General features: G+C 39.1%; 1 protein-coding gene across 2 annotated transcripts in view; it reads right to left on the reverse strand.

Annotated features, from left to right (window-relative positions):
- Positions 1–11741, reverse strand: part of prex1 (phosphatidylinositol-3,4,5-trisphosphate-dependent Rac exchange factor 1) — a 72028-nt gene extending 60287 nt beyond the window's left edge. The window contains exon 1 of one of the 2 annotated variants that reach the window (XM_055223033.1): positions 11371–11741. In XM_055223033.1, coding sequence (XP_055079008.1) covers positions 11371–11517 — 147 coding nt within the window. In that variant the 5' untranslated portion in view covers positions 11518–11741. The remainder of the gene's footprint in view (positions 1–11370) is intronic. The other variant, XM_033970321.2, reaches the window with a different exon arrangement.
- Positions 11742–12152: the final 411 nt, after the last annotated feature.

Raw genomic sequence — 12152 nt, forward strand, 5'->3', positions numbered from 1 at the left:
AAGAATTGAACAACTGAAGAACTGAGGAATTGAAGAATTGAAAAACTAAAGAATTGGTTTTGAAGGAAAAGAAACTATACCATGGTTTGAGTAACAATCACAGAGCAGCCACGGATGTTAGCTGTGGACAGGAAGTAAGACTTTCCTAAAAGAGGAAGTGTCTGACAGACCATGAAGCTTAAACTTGATTCAAAGATAAAACATGTTTTAAAAATATACAAGGTAAATGCAAAACTCATTCACAAGTCAATGAACCCGTCGGCTACACTTAACAATAAAGAGACAGTGGAGAGTGAAAGGGGAAATGCATTAGACAAGGGACGGGAAAGAAAAAGCCTTTGAAATAGGACAATAATACAGCACCGATCTTTGTCATTGTGGTTAGCACTACCACAAGCTTCCACAACAACAACAACAACATAGCCATAAACATATCACAACATAAAGTTAATCCATGGTAAGAACAACAGCATGAGGTTTAGATTTTGTGTGCAAGAGACAAAATTCCAGTCTAATCACAAAGGTGAAAATGTATCTTTTGTAATTTGTCAATGTTGTGTTTGAAAATGGGGCATGGGTCTTTCATCTATCTACCCCCAGCTAATTCAAGAAAAAATACTAATGCTAATCCAACCCACAGTGTATTCCTAAACTAGTGAACGTCAACATAGCACGTGGGACATTGGTGAAAGGGTGATGACTTGGCTAGGGGAGTGGTTGCTAACTGTGTGATTACCAGTCCGAGAAGGGGCTCTAGACAGTTAAGTGTGAGGTTACAGACAGACCATATGCTGCAGTTGGTTCTATGTTCGCCTCAGTGGACAGAGAGTAAGAGGCCTGCTGCCCTCACGTATGCCCCGTCTGCATCTACCACTGTCCAAGCCAATTACAACAAAGTCACTGGTTACCGAAAAGGCTCCCTCACAACATATGGGTAACCTGAAATGTTCCTTCATTGAGCAAATTCAAATACATAGTCAGGAACTAGTGTAATGTCAGAAAACTACAGTGCAAGTGTGGAAATGAGACAGAGGTAAGTTTCAACATGGCAGAAAGTCTCATGCAGTCAGCATGCCCATTTAAACTATTGCTAAAATCTCACTTCCTCACGTGCAATATGGCACATTACCACTTTGCTGTGAAAGTTCTTAGTCACTTAGCAGCAGTATTAACCTAACATTTCTGTCAAAATTCCATGTTAACTGTGACTGTATACACACACACACTGCAGTCACTTCCTTAACATGAATTAAAAACAATAAAAAGTGAAAGCATTATTTGACTGTTGAATGCCACAGTGCAGTGTACTGCAGCTACAGTAGTGTGGCAGCAGTACACTGCACTAAGGCCATCTAAATTGTGTCCCAAGAACCCAGAGAGGATAATTCTTTCAACACAGTTATTTGTAATGGACCCTGAGAATCTCTTTTCACTCTGGTTTCGTTCCCACACCTACTACAAGCCCACCTCCACAGATTCAAGATTTTTCCTCAGCTCTGAATCTTAACATTTATAAAGAGCATCTCATCGTAGAGAAAACAACCAGTCAAAACAAAGCATCAATTAAGTGTCCCTCTTTTATGAAGAGGATGGGGTGGTAGCCACAAGAGCACAGGGCCGTTCTGGAGATGGAGCGGGGGCCATTTAGGGGTCGGCATGGCATGAAATTGAATAAATAAATGAAGAAATCCCCTTTTTGTGGCCCAGGCTCCACAGCCAGAGAATGGCCTGTGGTGCTGCCACAATGTGGGACCCTGGTTCTCTCTGACGCCGTAATTCACATCTTGCCCCCTCCAATCAGTCCCTCCCTCCAGCTTCCCAGAGAAACCCTTTCTGACTGAGCCAATCACCACAACACAAAGTCTTCTTTGAATCTAAGCCAGTTTCTCGCTCATTCACTTCCGCTTTCAAGAACTTTAAACTCTAGGACACTTTGAGAGGCTCACATACACTGAAGACAAACCCAACTGACAATCTGAAATAAAAAGTGAATTCATTTAAGTAGCTATTGATCTGATACCGGGGAGCTATGGTATTATAACTCTAGATATTTTGGCTTCTTATAAATTATTCAATTCAATTGTATAATAATAAGCAATGCTTTCACATGATATATTTTCCTTAATTGCTTAAGGTCTTTGCATTGTAAGTGGAAATACTAACCTGCAGATACAGACTGCTGAGACCATCTGGACATGTTAGTTTAACATTATCACTGGTGTTAGTGCTACTGAGTGAGCCACCTGCAACCTGAAGCCCCTCACATCTGTTCATGTTTGACACACAAAAATAATAAGGGTTAAATCAGAATTAAACAAATAAATATAAAAACCCTGCATAATAGTGCATATTTCGGTCAGTATTTCCAGGTGGTGCATATTTAACCTGGCAAATAATATACGGTAACAGGAGTTAACAGGACTGCAGGAGGAAAAACAGATAATATAGTAGAGTCAAAATAGTGATGCAACTGACCTACATTCTCTCTCAGCTCTTGATGTGGCAGCTTCTAATGAGAAAAAGGCGCACACCAAAAATAATCTTGCCTTCATCTTGAGTGTAATCTCCAGCAGAGTTTGTCTATTGTAAAAAAAATACCCTTTTGTGGAGCTTCTAAAGCATATTCACCCAGTGCACTTTAATATGTCATAAATCACAGCTGGAGGCAAAGTCCTCAAATACAAAATGAGGGGGGCTCTCTGTCACGCCAAATCATTACAGCACTTCCTACATCGCTCCCTGTCAGCGAGTGAGAACAAACTTATCCTCACACACATGACTCAAGCTTCTAATATGCTTCATTAGTTTCAGAACATGTCAGCACATTGACACAGATGCCTACATGGAAAGGCAGCTCTCGTGGACATTCTTCAACTGTTTTCATGCCATACTAAGTGGACATAAGAAGGTTAAATAACAGGCGTGATAAGCAAAACAACAGCATTTGACGAGTTAGCTTTCTCACCGTTACCCTCTTGAAACGGTGAAACGGAGAGCACAGAGAGCACCCAACAAGCAACAATGGAGGCCCACTTGGCAGGGCGATGTGAATGTGTGTGGTATTTCTTCTTTGTTGCTCTGTGTCATGTGAACAGCTTCCTGGCTGACATTAAGCTGTTCAGAGCCACATTCAGGCCTCCAAAAACAATTCCAGTATTTTATAAAACTTACAAAAAGTGTGTATAAACTGATTTTTAGACATATAGGACAATTATGCTGAAGTTTAAAGAGGACCTTGATTGATTGTGCTTATGTCTATGTCTGCTATATAGTTAAAATCTATCACACCCATCGATCATTATGTTATAATTTAGACATTTTAAATCGCAATATTCATTTAAAATGACTTGATAAAAAAAAACAAGTCCACTGACTTCTGCGTTAGAAAATTGTGGTGTCCAATGGGAGCTGCTGTCATTGGAAACGTCATCACAACAAAACCATGCAGCTGTCAGCAGCGCCGATGGATAGCTGTAGATCATGGTCGTGTGCCACGGATTTTAAAAAAAAGTACCAAAATGACTATGAGAAGCTGCTGAATCTTACTTAAAATAGGAGAACGCAAAGTTAGTACAGAGCAGTAAGCGTATAGTGATGGCAATGAAAATGGGGGTTGATCAACAAAATGGTGTCTTGAAAATAAACGATTAAAACTACTAAAACATGCACAAATCACTCCAAATACAACTTTGTGTATGGTGGGTGAAAACAACTACAGCATGGTTAAAAGCTCTGAAAAAAATCACAATTTCAGATTACAGTGTTTTAAAACTAGTTATTATTGATTATTTATCTTTCAAAACAACAATAGAGCCCAACCAGTAAAAATGGGGAAATCGTGTTTAGACCTCCACATACAACTGACATGCATGTGATTGTTGCATTACAAGTAGCTGGATTTGTTCAAATCTGCTCTCTGAAAAGAAAAAATGTGGTTTTGAAACAGAAATTTCTCTATCAAATTGCAACAACAATTTTTGTCATAATTACATTTATAAGTAACATCCAGGCACATGAACAAAATAAAACTAAGATAGTTTAAAGAAGACTAAGATAGACTAAGACTACCAAGATAGTTTAAAGAAGTTAACTGTTTTCAAGTTGTCTTAGTTTACTTGATCATCCTGAGCAGTACCTCTGACCCCTGACATGAGCTGCACATCTGGTTGTGTTTGACAAGGCCAACAAACATTTTAGGCTGCAGTCCCAGTTTAAAGCCAAGGAGGAAGCTCTGGAGGGAGGCCGACCGCAGCTCCTAAGCCTGTCTGCAGCCTGTGGCCTCATGCCTGCCCCTCTAACCACTTCAGAAGAACAGACAATCTATGGAAGACAACAGTTCTGAAGCATCACTGTTGTTTCAAGTAAATGGTCATTTGAAAAATAGGTTGATAAAGTTTCCCACAGCAGTTGCAAATTACACTTATCTTAATGACATCATAAAATATTACAATGGGAGAAATATCATGTTTTTGAAGAATAACCAGCATTGTACTGTATTGTTGTTCAACTTGTGCTTGGTATCAGTAAACTCGTATCGCAAGATCTTAAAACTCGAACAACTCTACTCATTTTGACTTTGATGGAGTCATAACACAGCAGTAATACTACTTAATGATCTCATGCTGTCAGACTGTTTTAAATAAAGGCATGAACGTATTATCAGCCTGTTGGAAGCCACATGTCAGAATTTGGCACATCACATAAGAGCTGTGTTGTCATCTTTTCTATGCAGTGTAGCATACCTGGACAATTCCTACTTCCAGGGGTGTTCTTTATTTGATACACAACTTATTCCTTTGAAACCTTAGCCAGTGAAGTTACTCCCACTATAAGAGGCCATGAAGCCAAACCCCTAAAATGTAAAGGGTCATGCCAGGACAGTCAGGGTAAAAAAAAAGCTAGTGTATACATGCTGATACTTAACTGCACACAAAATATGAATAAAGAGGCCACTATACAGTAATTATAAATGAATTAAACCTAACACATGAAAAATTATTCATCTCTTATAAATGGTTATTTTGGCACAGTGTTGTCATGATACTAAAATTTGAAACTCGAAATCGATAATAAGGAATAGGCTTAATAGTCAATACTGATTCACATACCATGAAAATAATAATAAAAAAAAAAAAACACTCTTCATTTAGACAATAAAATGTAATTTTCAACATTAAATCATAGTACTTTCTTTTATATTACCACGTGGTCTTATACCTGTGTAATCTCTCCATCATCTAGATATGTTCCATAGTGGTCCATGGGTGTATACCAGTCTATGTGGTCTTATGCTTATACTATAGTTTTGATACAGCTCATCCTAAAGCTATGCAGGAAAGGTTTGTGTCTGTCCTGTGAATGTGATTGTTTTAGTACTGACACCTGCTCAAATGAATATCCAGTTTTGCTACTAGTTTTAGTGTTGATTAATACCTGATTTTCAATTTCTTATTTTGGAATACTCTTTATTTATTTATTTATTTATTTTTGAGCATGGTATATTTGAGGGATAAGATAGTCAAGATTGTTATCTATAAGACTTCAGAGTTTCTCCACAGAAGTAAATTATGTAAATAAATTGTATAGCGCACATATTTATGAATATAAAACATACAGTAATACAATTATAGCACACCACAACATAAGCACATGCTCTTAGCTGACAGTCAGACTGGGAGTTAACACCATTGAAATGAGCAAATGTCATGAGTACATTTTTTTTTCTTTTTTGACATCATGCCTCTGGGTCTTACAGTGGTTTAGACTTGTTAACTTGAATTCTTAGAATTCCTCCAACAGTGTTATGCCTCAAAGAAATGGCTTATCAACATGCATGACTAAAAAGGCAAAAGATTAAGTTGAAAAGTGGCACTTCAGGGTCCTTTATCAAACAGCTTGTAACAATTCAGGCAACTTGGCAGTGTGACCAAGGCTTAAGTGGCTCTGCAAGGGGGCAATTTAGGAGAGTGGGACTGATGGGCCCAAAGTGGTACCTGAAATGAGCAGCAGAATGCACAAAAGGAAGGTGTGTAAACTTCATTTAAAGTCAGGTGAAAGTGAAAAAGAGGAAAAATGATGACAGAGTGAGCTGAAAAGAGCAAGTTGGTAAAGTCAAACTTGAAACAACAATTTCGATAAAGATAGAAAAAGCAAAGAAAAAAATGCTGTGCAGCCAAATATCTAGCTAGCACCATCTCTGGACTCAGAATTACAATGTTCCATGAAGCATCCCATATTTTAGTGTGATAAACCTCAATTATGGGTGTGTCTGGAGACTGTGGATGTCTCAATGTAAACATTCTACAGTCATATGATAATGAAACTCCTCCATCCGCAAAGACAGGAGAACAGAGGGACTGCATGTTGCTTTACCTTGGGAGATGGTAAAACATGGTGATGGCCAAGGACAGTGTTAGATCTAACTGTCAATACATCAGTAGTGTCCCATTGAGGCTTCGATCTCGTTTGTTTAGTTTTTTGCTGCAGCTAGCATTAAATCATCATTGTTCATTTAGCTTGAACAGACTAAATTCAAGGTATAGCATGTTAGACACCACAGATAATTCAAATGGAACACGTTCTAAAATGTAGGATTGCTGCTGAGTAAGAAATTCTAAAGACTGCTCAGTGCATTGATTAGTCAAGTAAAAGGAGGCATGAAATGACCTCTCTAAACTATGTATCTTACACAAACTGGATGTGACAACTCAAAGAGGTTCTAGTAAACAGTAAGATTAAACTTCAACTCAATTTACCCCTAAAACTGCCTTCATGCTTTCTCTTTTCTGCTGTAAATCTTTTATAATCCAAATACAATAATTAGTTGACTAAGACACAATTAATCGACTTTAGGATTAAAAGCACATGAGTCCAATTTTAAAGATGTCGGAATGCCACTTGTGGGGTTAGTTTTATTATTGAGGGAGTTACGATCTGCTTGATGAGTGTCAGTGTCAGGTCTCTCATGTCTTACAAAACACCTAGTGAGAGTTTAAAGGCCAGTAATAATAAAACCCTGACAAGTAACAGTCTACCTGCTGTTAGCGCTCTGTGGGCTGTTAGGCGTTACTTGAGCGATAGAAGTCCTCTGCCCTTGTGTTTGTATGACTTCAGAACGTCTGGTGTTGCAGTGAGCTGAAACCACTGGCATTGTGGCCGAGATGACTCTTTAGAATCTGAAGCTATTTATACCCCCCCAGAGCAGGGAAACATGAAGCTGGTCTTTCCCACCGCTCAGGGAGGGTTGGGTAGAAAAAAAGAGGGACAAAAACGAAGAGAACAAGTAGAGGGGCTTGGGTTTGGGGGGAGGAAGCTCAAACTTGGCTTCCTGTATGTCTTCCTGGCACAAAAAGCGTCATCCTGTTTGCTCAGTCGACTGGTGGCTGCAGGTGAAATGCAGACACAAAAGTCAACAATGACCAAAAAGGTGAGGCTAGACACTGTACACACAGAGCCAAACCACAACCAATGCAGCAGCACACAAACTGACAATTGTGTGTGGCCTGCAGCTAAGGTCGCAGGGGGCAGCCTTTCCAGATGTTTCCTATTATCCTGTGGCACTGCAGAGTCCCTACTGGTCACCTTGTGCTCTTTTCATCTCAAAACGGACTGGATTATGGCTATATGATTCCACTGTTGTCCTTATTGGTCAGAATTCATCAGGACGTAGGTCATCATGGTCAAAGCCTTCTAAATGGCAAACGATTATGTTTCTTCCTCATTTCTTCCGGGAAAGCTCAAGATTCTAATTTAGATTGAATTACGTTATCTCATTAAGAAAGACGTCCTGGAACCAAAATACTATTTTTATACATTTACATAAAGCCTTTTCATCACTGAACATTAGCTGCATATATAGAGGTGGAAGATATATTGAAAAATAATGGAATTGTTGTTTTTGGTGGTATACAAAATTAGAATGTCTAGGATACAAAATCGAAAATCTGTACTAAAACTAGTATTGAAACTAGATACTCATTTGAGCAACTATTGATTTAAAAAAAGTCACATTCACTTTTCCTGAAGAGCTTTAAAATGATCTTGAGTTGTATCAGAACAAGTGTAAGACCACATAGACTAGTATACGCCCATGGACCACTATGAAACCTACCTGGACGATTGAGGGGTTACACAGATATAAAGCCACATGGTAATATAAAAGAAAGTACTACAATTTAATGCTGAAAATCACATTCTATTGTCTAAAGAAAGAGTGTTTTTTAATTATCATCGTGGTATCAGAATTGGAGTATTGAGTTTGAAATTTTAGTACGGTGACACCACTACTAGTATGCCATTGATTAAAAATTATATTTAAAAGAGACAAAAATGTGTAGCGTTAGTTCCCAAACAAGAGTATTAACTGATATTTCTGCACTTTTGTGATTAATGTGTTTTGCTAGATCTGATTTGGACATTCCTGATACTTTGTTAAAATACTGTATCATCATCGAGATAATGCGCGCAAATATTGAGCTATTCACTTCTGTCAATATCGCCCACTCTTGTGCATGTCTAGCTTATGGTGGAACAAATTGGTCAAACCGAGCTTCCTCCAACAGTGACCCAGAGCAAAAACCTTAACCCTAAAACAAACATGAAGGTCAATAAGGGTTTATGTAAGGTGATTTGAAATATAGCTTCCATTCACTCTCTGAGCACTTTATCCAGAAGAGAAAAAGATGCTAAGATGATAACACGGAGCAAAGTGATCCTTTAATCCCCCCTTTTCAAAAGCCCAACCCCCTTCTCACCTCTTGTACTCCCACTATGCCTCCCTGTTTCCCTCTAGCACACTGGATGAGCTTGCTGGCACTGGTAATTGCCAAGGGATGAATGACATGCGAAAAGGCTTAGAAGCAGATAATCATGACCGCTTTTGTGTGTCGTTCTTGATCGATTTTGAAGATGTGAAGATTGGAAAGAGACACAAAGAAAAGGCAGGTTGTATAAATAATAGGTGATAAGGTGACGGCCAGTGACGTGAAGCCAATGTCCAAATTTTATCAAAGTTGAGAAGATAAAGCACCATGACGTTGAAGGAGACGATGCCATCAGGTGTCTACAGATAAGCAGCATAGCAAGACATCAAGTCCAGATATCCCCCATTGTACCTCAGACCAAAGTAACAGCGGTAAAAGGTGCAGACAGCCATATTAAATGCTCTGTAAATATCACACAGTGGGATCAAATCTGCACTGATGGGTGGCGTAAAGGACAGCAGCACTGGAAGCCAAAATACTGCATCCAAATAAGATTGAACGAATTGGGAGTTTTAAAGATCAAAAATGAATGAAACATGAATTATTAAAGTGGTAGAATTGTTATAATTGATTCCCCCTTTTGTTCCGCCCTGAACAAATAACTCTGATAAATAAAACAAATTCCAAATGAAATACTATAGTGAGCAGAAACAGAAATATGGAATCACCATAGAAGGGCATCAATGGGTATGTTAACATGCACAACACAAATCGGATCAAAATCTGATTTCTGGACCTATCAGATTATCGAAGACAAAGTTGAAAGAGAATGTATTCACGAATGAAAGAGTCATCTTAAAATTAATTGTCTATTAATTTACAAATACAGCAGTTGAGCATGTAAATACACACCAAAAATCAAACCTAATTATTGGGTTATCTGATTATAAATGACAATGTAAATGCATCCACTGTGACTACACATTTTCGCACTAATTCTGACTTATTTCTTTCAGAACATAGAAGCAAGTCGTACATAATCCTATAGCATACACATTATAAGCACACTTTTCCCGTTGACTTAACCACTCCATATCTTCATTGAAACCATCTGTGGTGAGCTCCGCCGTCAGACCAGTGTTATCATCACAGCATGGGCATGGGCTCCTCTGAGTTATTAGGACAAGCCAGAGAGGACTTGCAGAAACAGCAAGAAAAGATTTCATATCATCCAAATATTATATTAACATATACATAATTCAATATTGAATAATGTGAATGTACAACAATGCAGTCCGTCTGCAAAGTTGGAGGTCAGTCTTGCAAGGTGATATTATTAGAATATAATAAAAAGGATTTCATCTCTCTTTCTACACCATATGTCTTCCCTCAGTGACAATGCTGGTGCTGATAAGGAGCAGTGTGACGGGTGGCACTGACAGCTTTCAGATGTCCACAGGGAAACGGAACCCAGACTTCTGCGATCGCTCTTTGGAGGTCTGCCTGACTTTATCATCCTGCCAGAAGAGGGGCTTTGGGGAGATGAGGAGGGGGCAGTCCCTCTGCTGCTTGGTGAGGTGTTAGATCAGCAGAGCACTGGTGTATTGCAACGCTGTGTGAATGTGAGCTAATATAATTAAATATATCTTTTAGTATTTTTTGTATCACAGCAAGCACATTTTTTACAAGAATGTTGAGGAAGTAACAACATGTGACAGAGCACAAGGAAGAGGGAACCACCAGCATGTCTGATGAATTTTGAAACAAGAACAGGCTGAATTATTCCAAAAGTTGCATTTGAAAAGAGCTGAGAAGGAGTGGTGAGGTATTTGTCAGAGATCAATAGTGATGCTTTGCAGATGACCTTAACCTCTGAACTTTTCAAAAGTCAAATGGGGATTTCCATGCACGCAGTCTCAATACTTAGGTTATCTAGCCTTAAATGCTTTCTGACTGGAGAGTATCTGACACTGTAAGGTAGGGTCATGCTTAAGACATCCAAGAAAATCTACAATAATCTGATTTTATAGGAACCTAAAACCATTGATCTATGGTGCAGATGTGAAAAAAGTAAGAACTGTTAAAAGCAGGAAGAGTGTTCAACCAACCATAAGCCTAAAAACAAATATGCAACAGTGCCTTACTGAAAATGCCATTGTTTTGGTTTTGTCAGGTCTTAAAAAAACAAAATAGGCTATGCAGTTAGTGTTACCTTTGCGTCAAGGAGGCGTGGTGCGTCAAATACTCATGAATATCTATTTATTTGCAAAGGCAGCTTGAACAGTGGCCTTCATTGATTGTTTTGGTTCAGTGTTACCATACAATAGAAAGAGGAGAATGATGCCTCAAGCGCTCAATGCTTAACTAGAGTCGCCTTTGCATACAGGTAGTTTCCTCTGAAGTGCATGAAAAGCAAATAGCACCAAAAGGCACACAGGAATGTTAGATGACCATAAAAACCACAAAGGTGATACATTTTGACCCGTAGTAAAGACCGATGCAAAGAGTAAAACTGTTCCAAACATAAGACACATTAAGTTCAATTAGTTGTGACATTTTACGAGATGTTTGTGCAACCATTGAGCTTTTTAGTTAGGAGCTGACAGATTCATTACTCTGCCAGATCCTAAGGCAACTTTAGAAACGCGATGTCAATGTGGACACTTACCGATTGGAGGAAAAGCAATGTCCGGACGTAATCCCTCTCGGTGTTGATGATTTCGTTCAAAACGCAAAGCCTGAGTCGCTGCTGTCGGTCAGAATCCTTAGCGGCGTGGATTCCGTTCTCCAGATGCCCGTCTTGTTCTTCTTCCATGGTCCTACAAGCACCTTCAGACTTGTTTTTCAAAAAAAAAATATCCACACTTCGCAAGCTTCAGTCCATTTTATCGCATCAAGTGTTCCCCAAAGCGTCTCCACACACGAGCCCTGGTGATGCGCACTGCACCACTCCAAAAGTTCACCAAAAGTATGAAACAACAAGCGTAGAGTGGAGCGAGGCTGCGTGCTCTCCACACCAGCTGAGAGAGAGTCAGACTGAGCACAGAGAAGAGAGCAGGAGGAGGAGGGACCCATCCATCAGCAGGGAGGCACAAGGGCCACCATCGTGCCCCTCTGATGTGAGCGCATTATGTCACAGGCTCCACTGTCACCAGATCTGTGTGCTCACGTGGGGCTTTTGGGGGGGAAAGACCACGGGATAGGAATGTGGGGCATAAACAAGAGACGTTATTCAAAAGTAAAACAGTGAAATGTACGATCATTGCAAAGTAAATAAGGTATAGCCTACTATTTTATGGGCTATTAGACAAATTGAAATTTTGAAATATAGGCAAAGTAAAAACGCAAATAATTTAACAAAACTTTACCCAAAAAAGTATCTTAAACTTATTCTAAAGAGCAAACAAATCAATCTCACTGCTCTTGTCAGTCATTGTCCCATTCCGAAAT

This window comes from Periophthalmus magnuspinnatus, chromosome 7 (genome assembly GCF_009829125.3).
Source record: "Periophthalmus magnuspinnatus isolate fPerMag1 chromosome 7, fPerMag1.2.pri, whole genome shotgun sequence".
NCBI classification, from domain to species: Eukaryota; Metazoa; Chordata; class Actinopteri; order Gobiiformes; family Gobiidae; genus Periophthalmus; species Periophthalmus magnuspinnatus.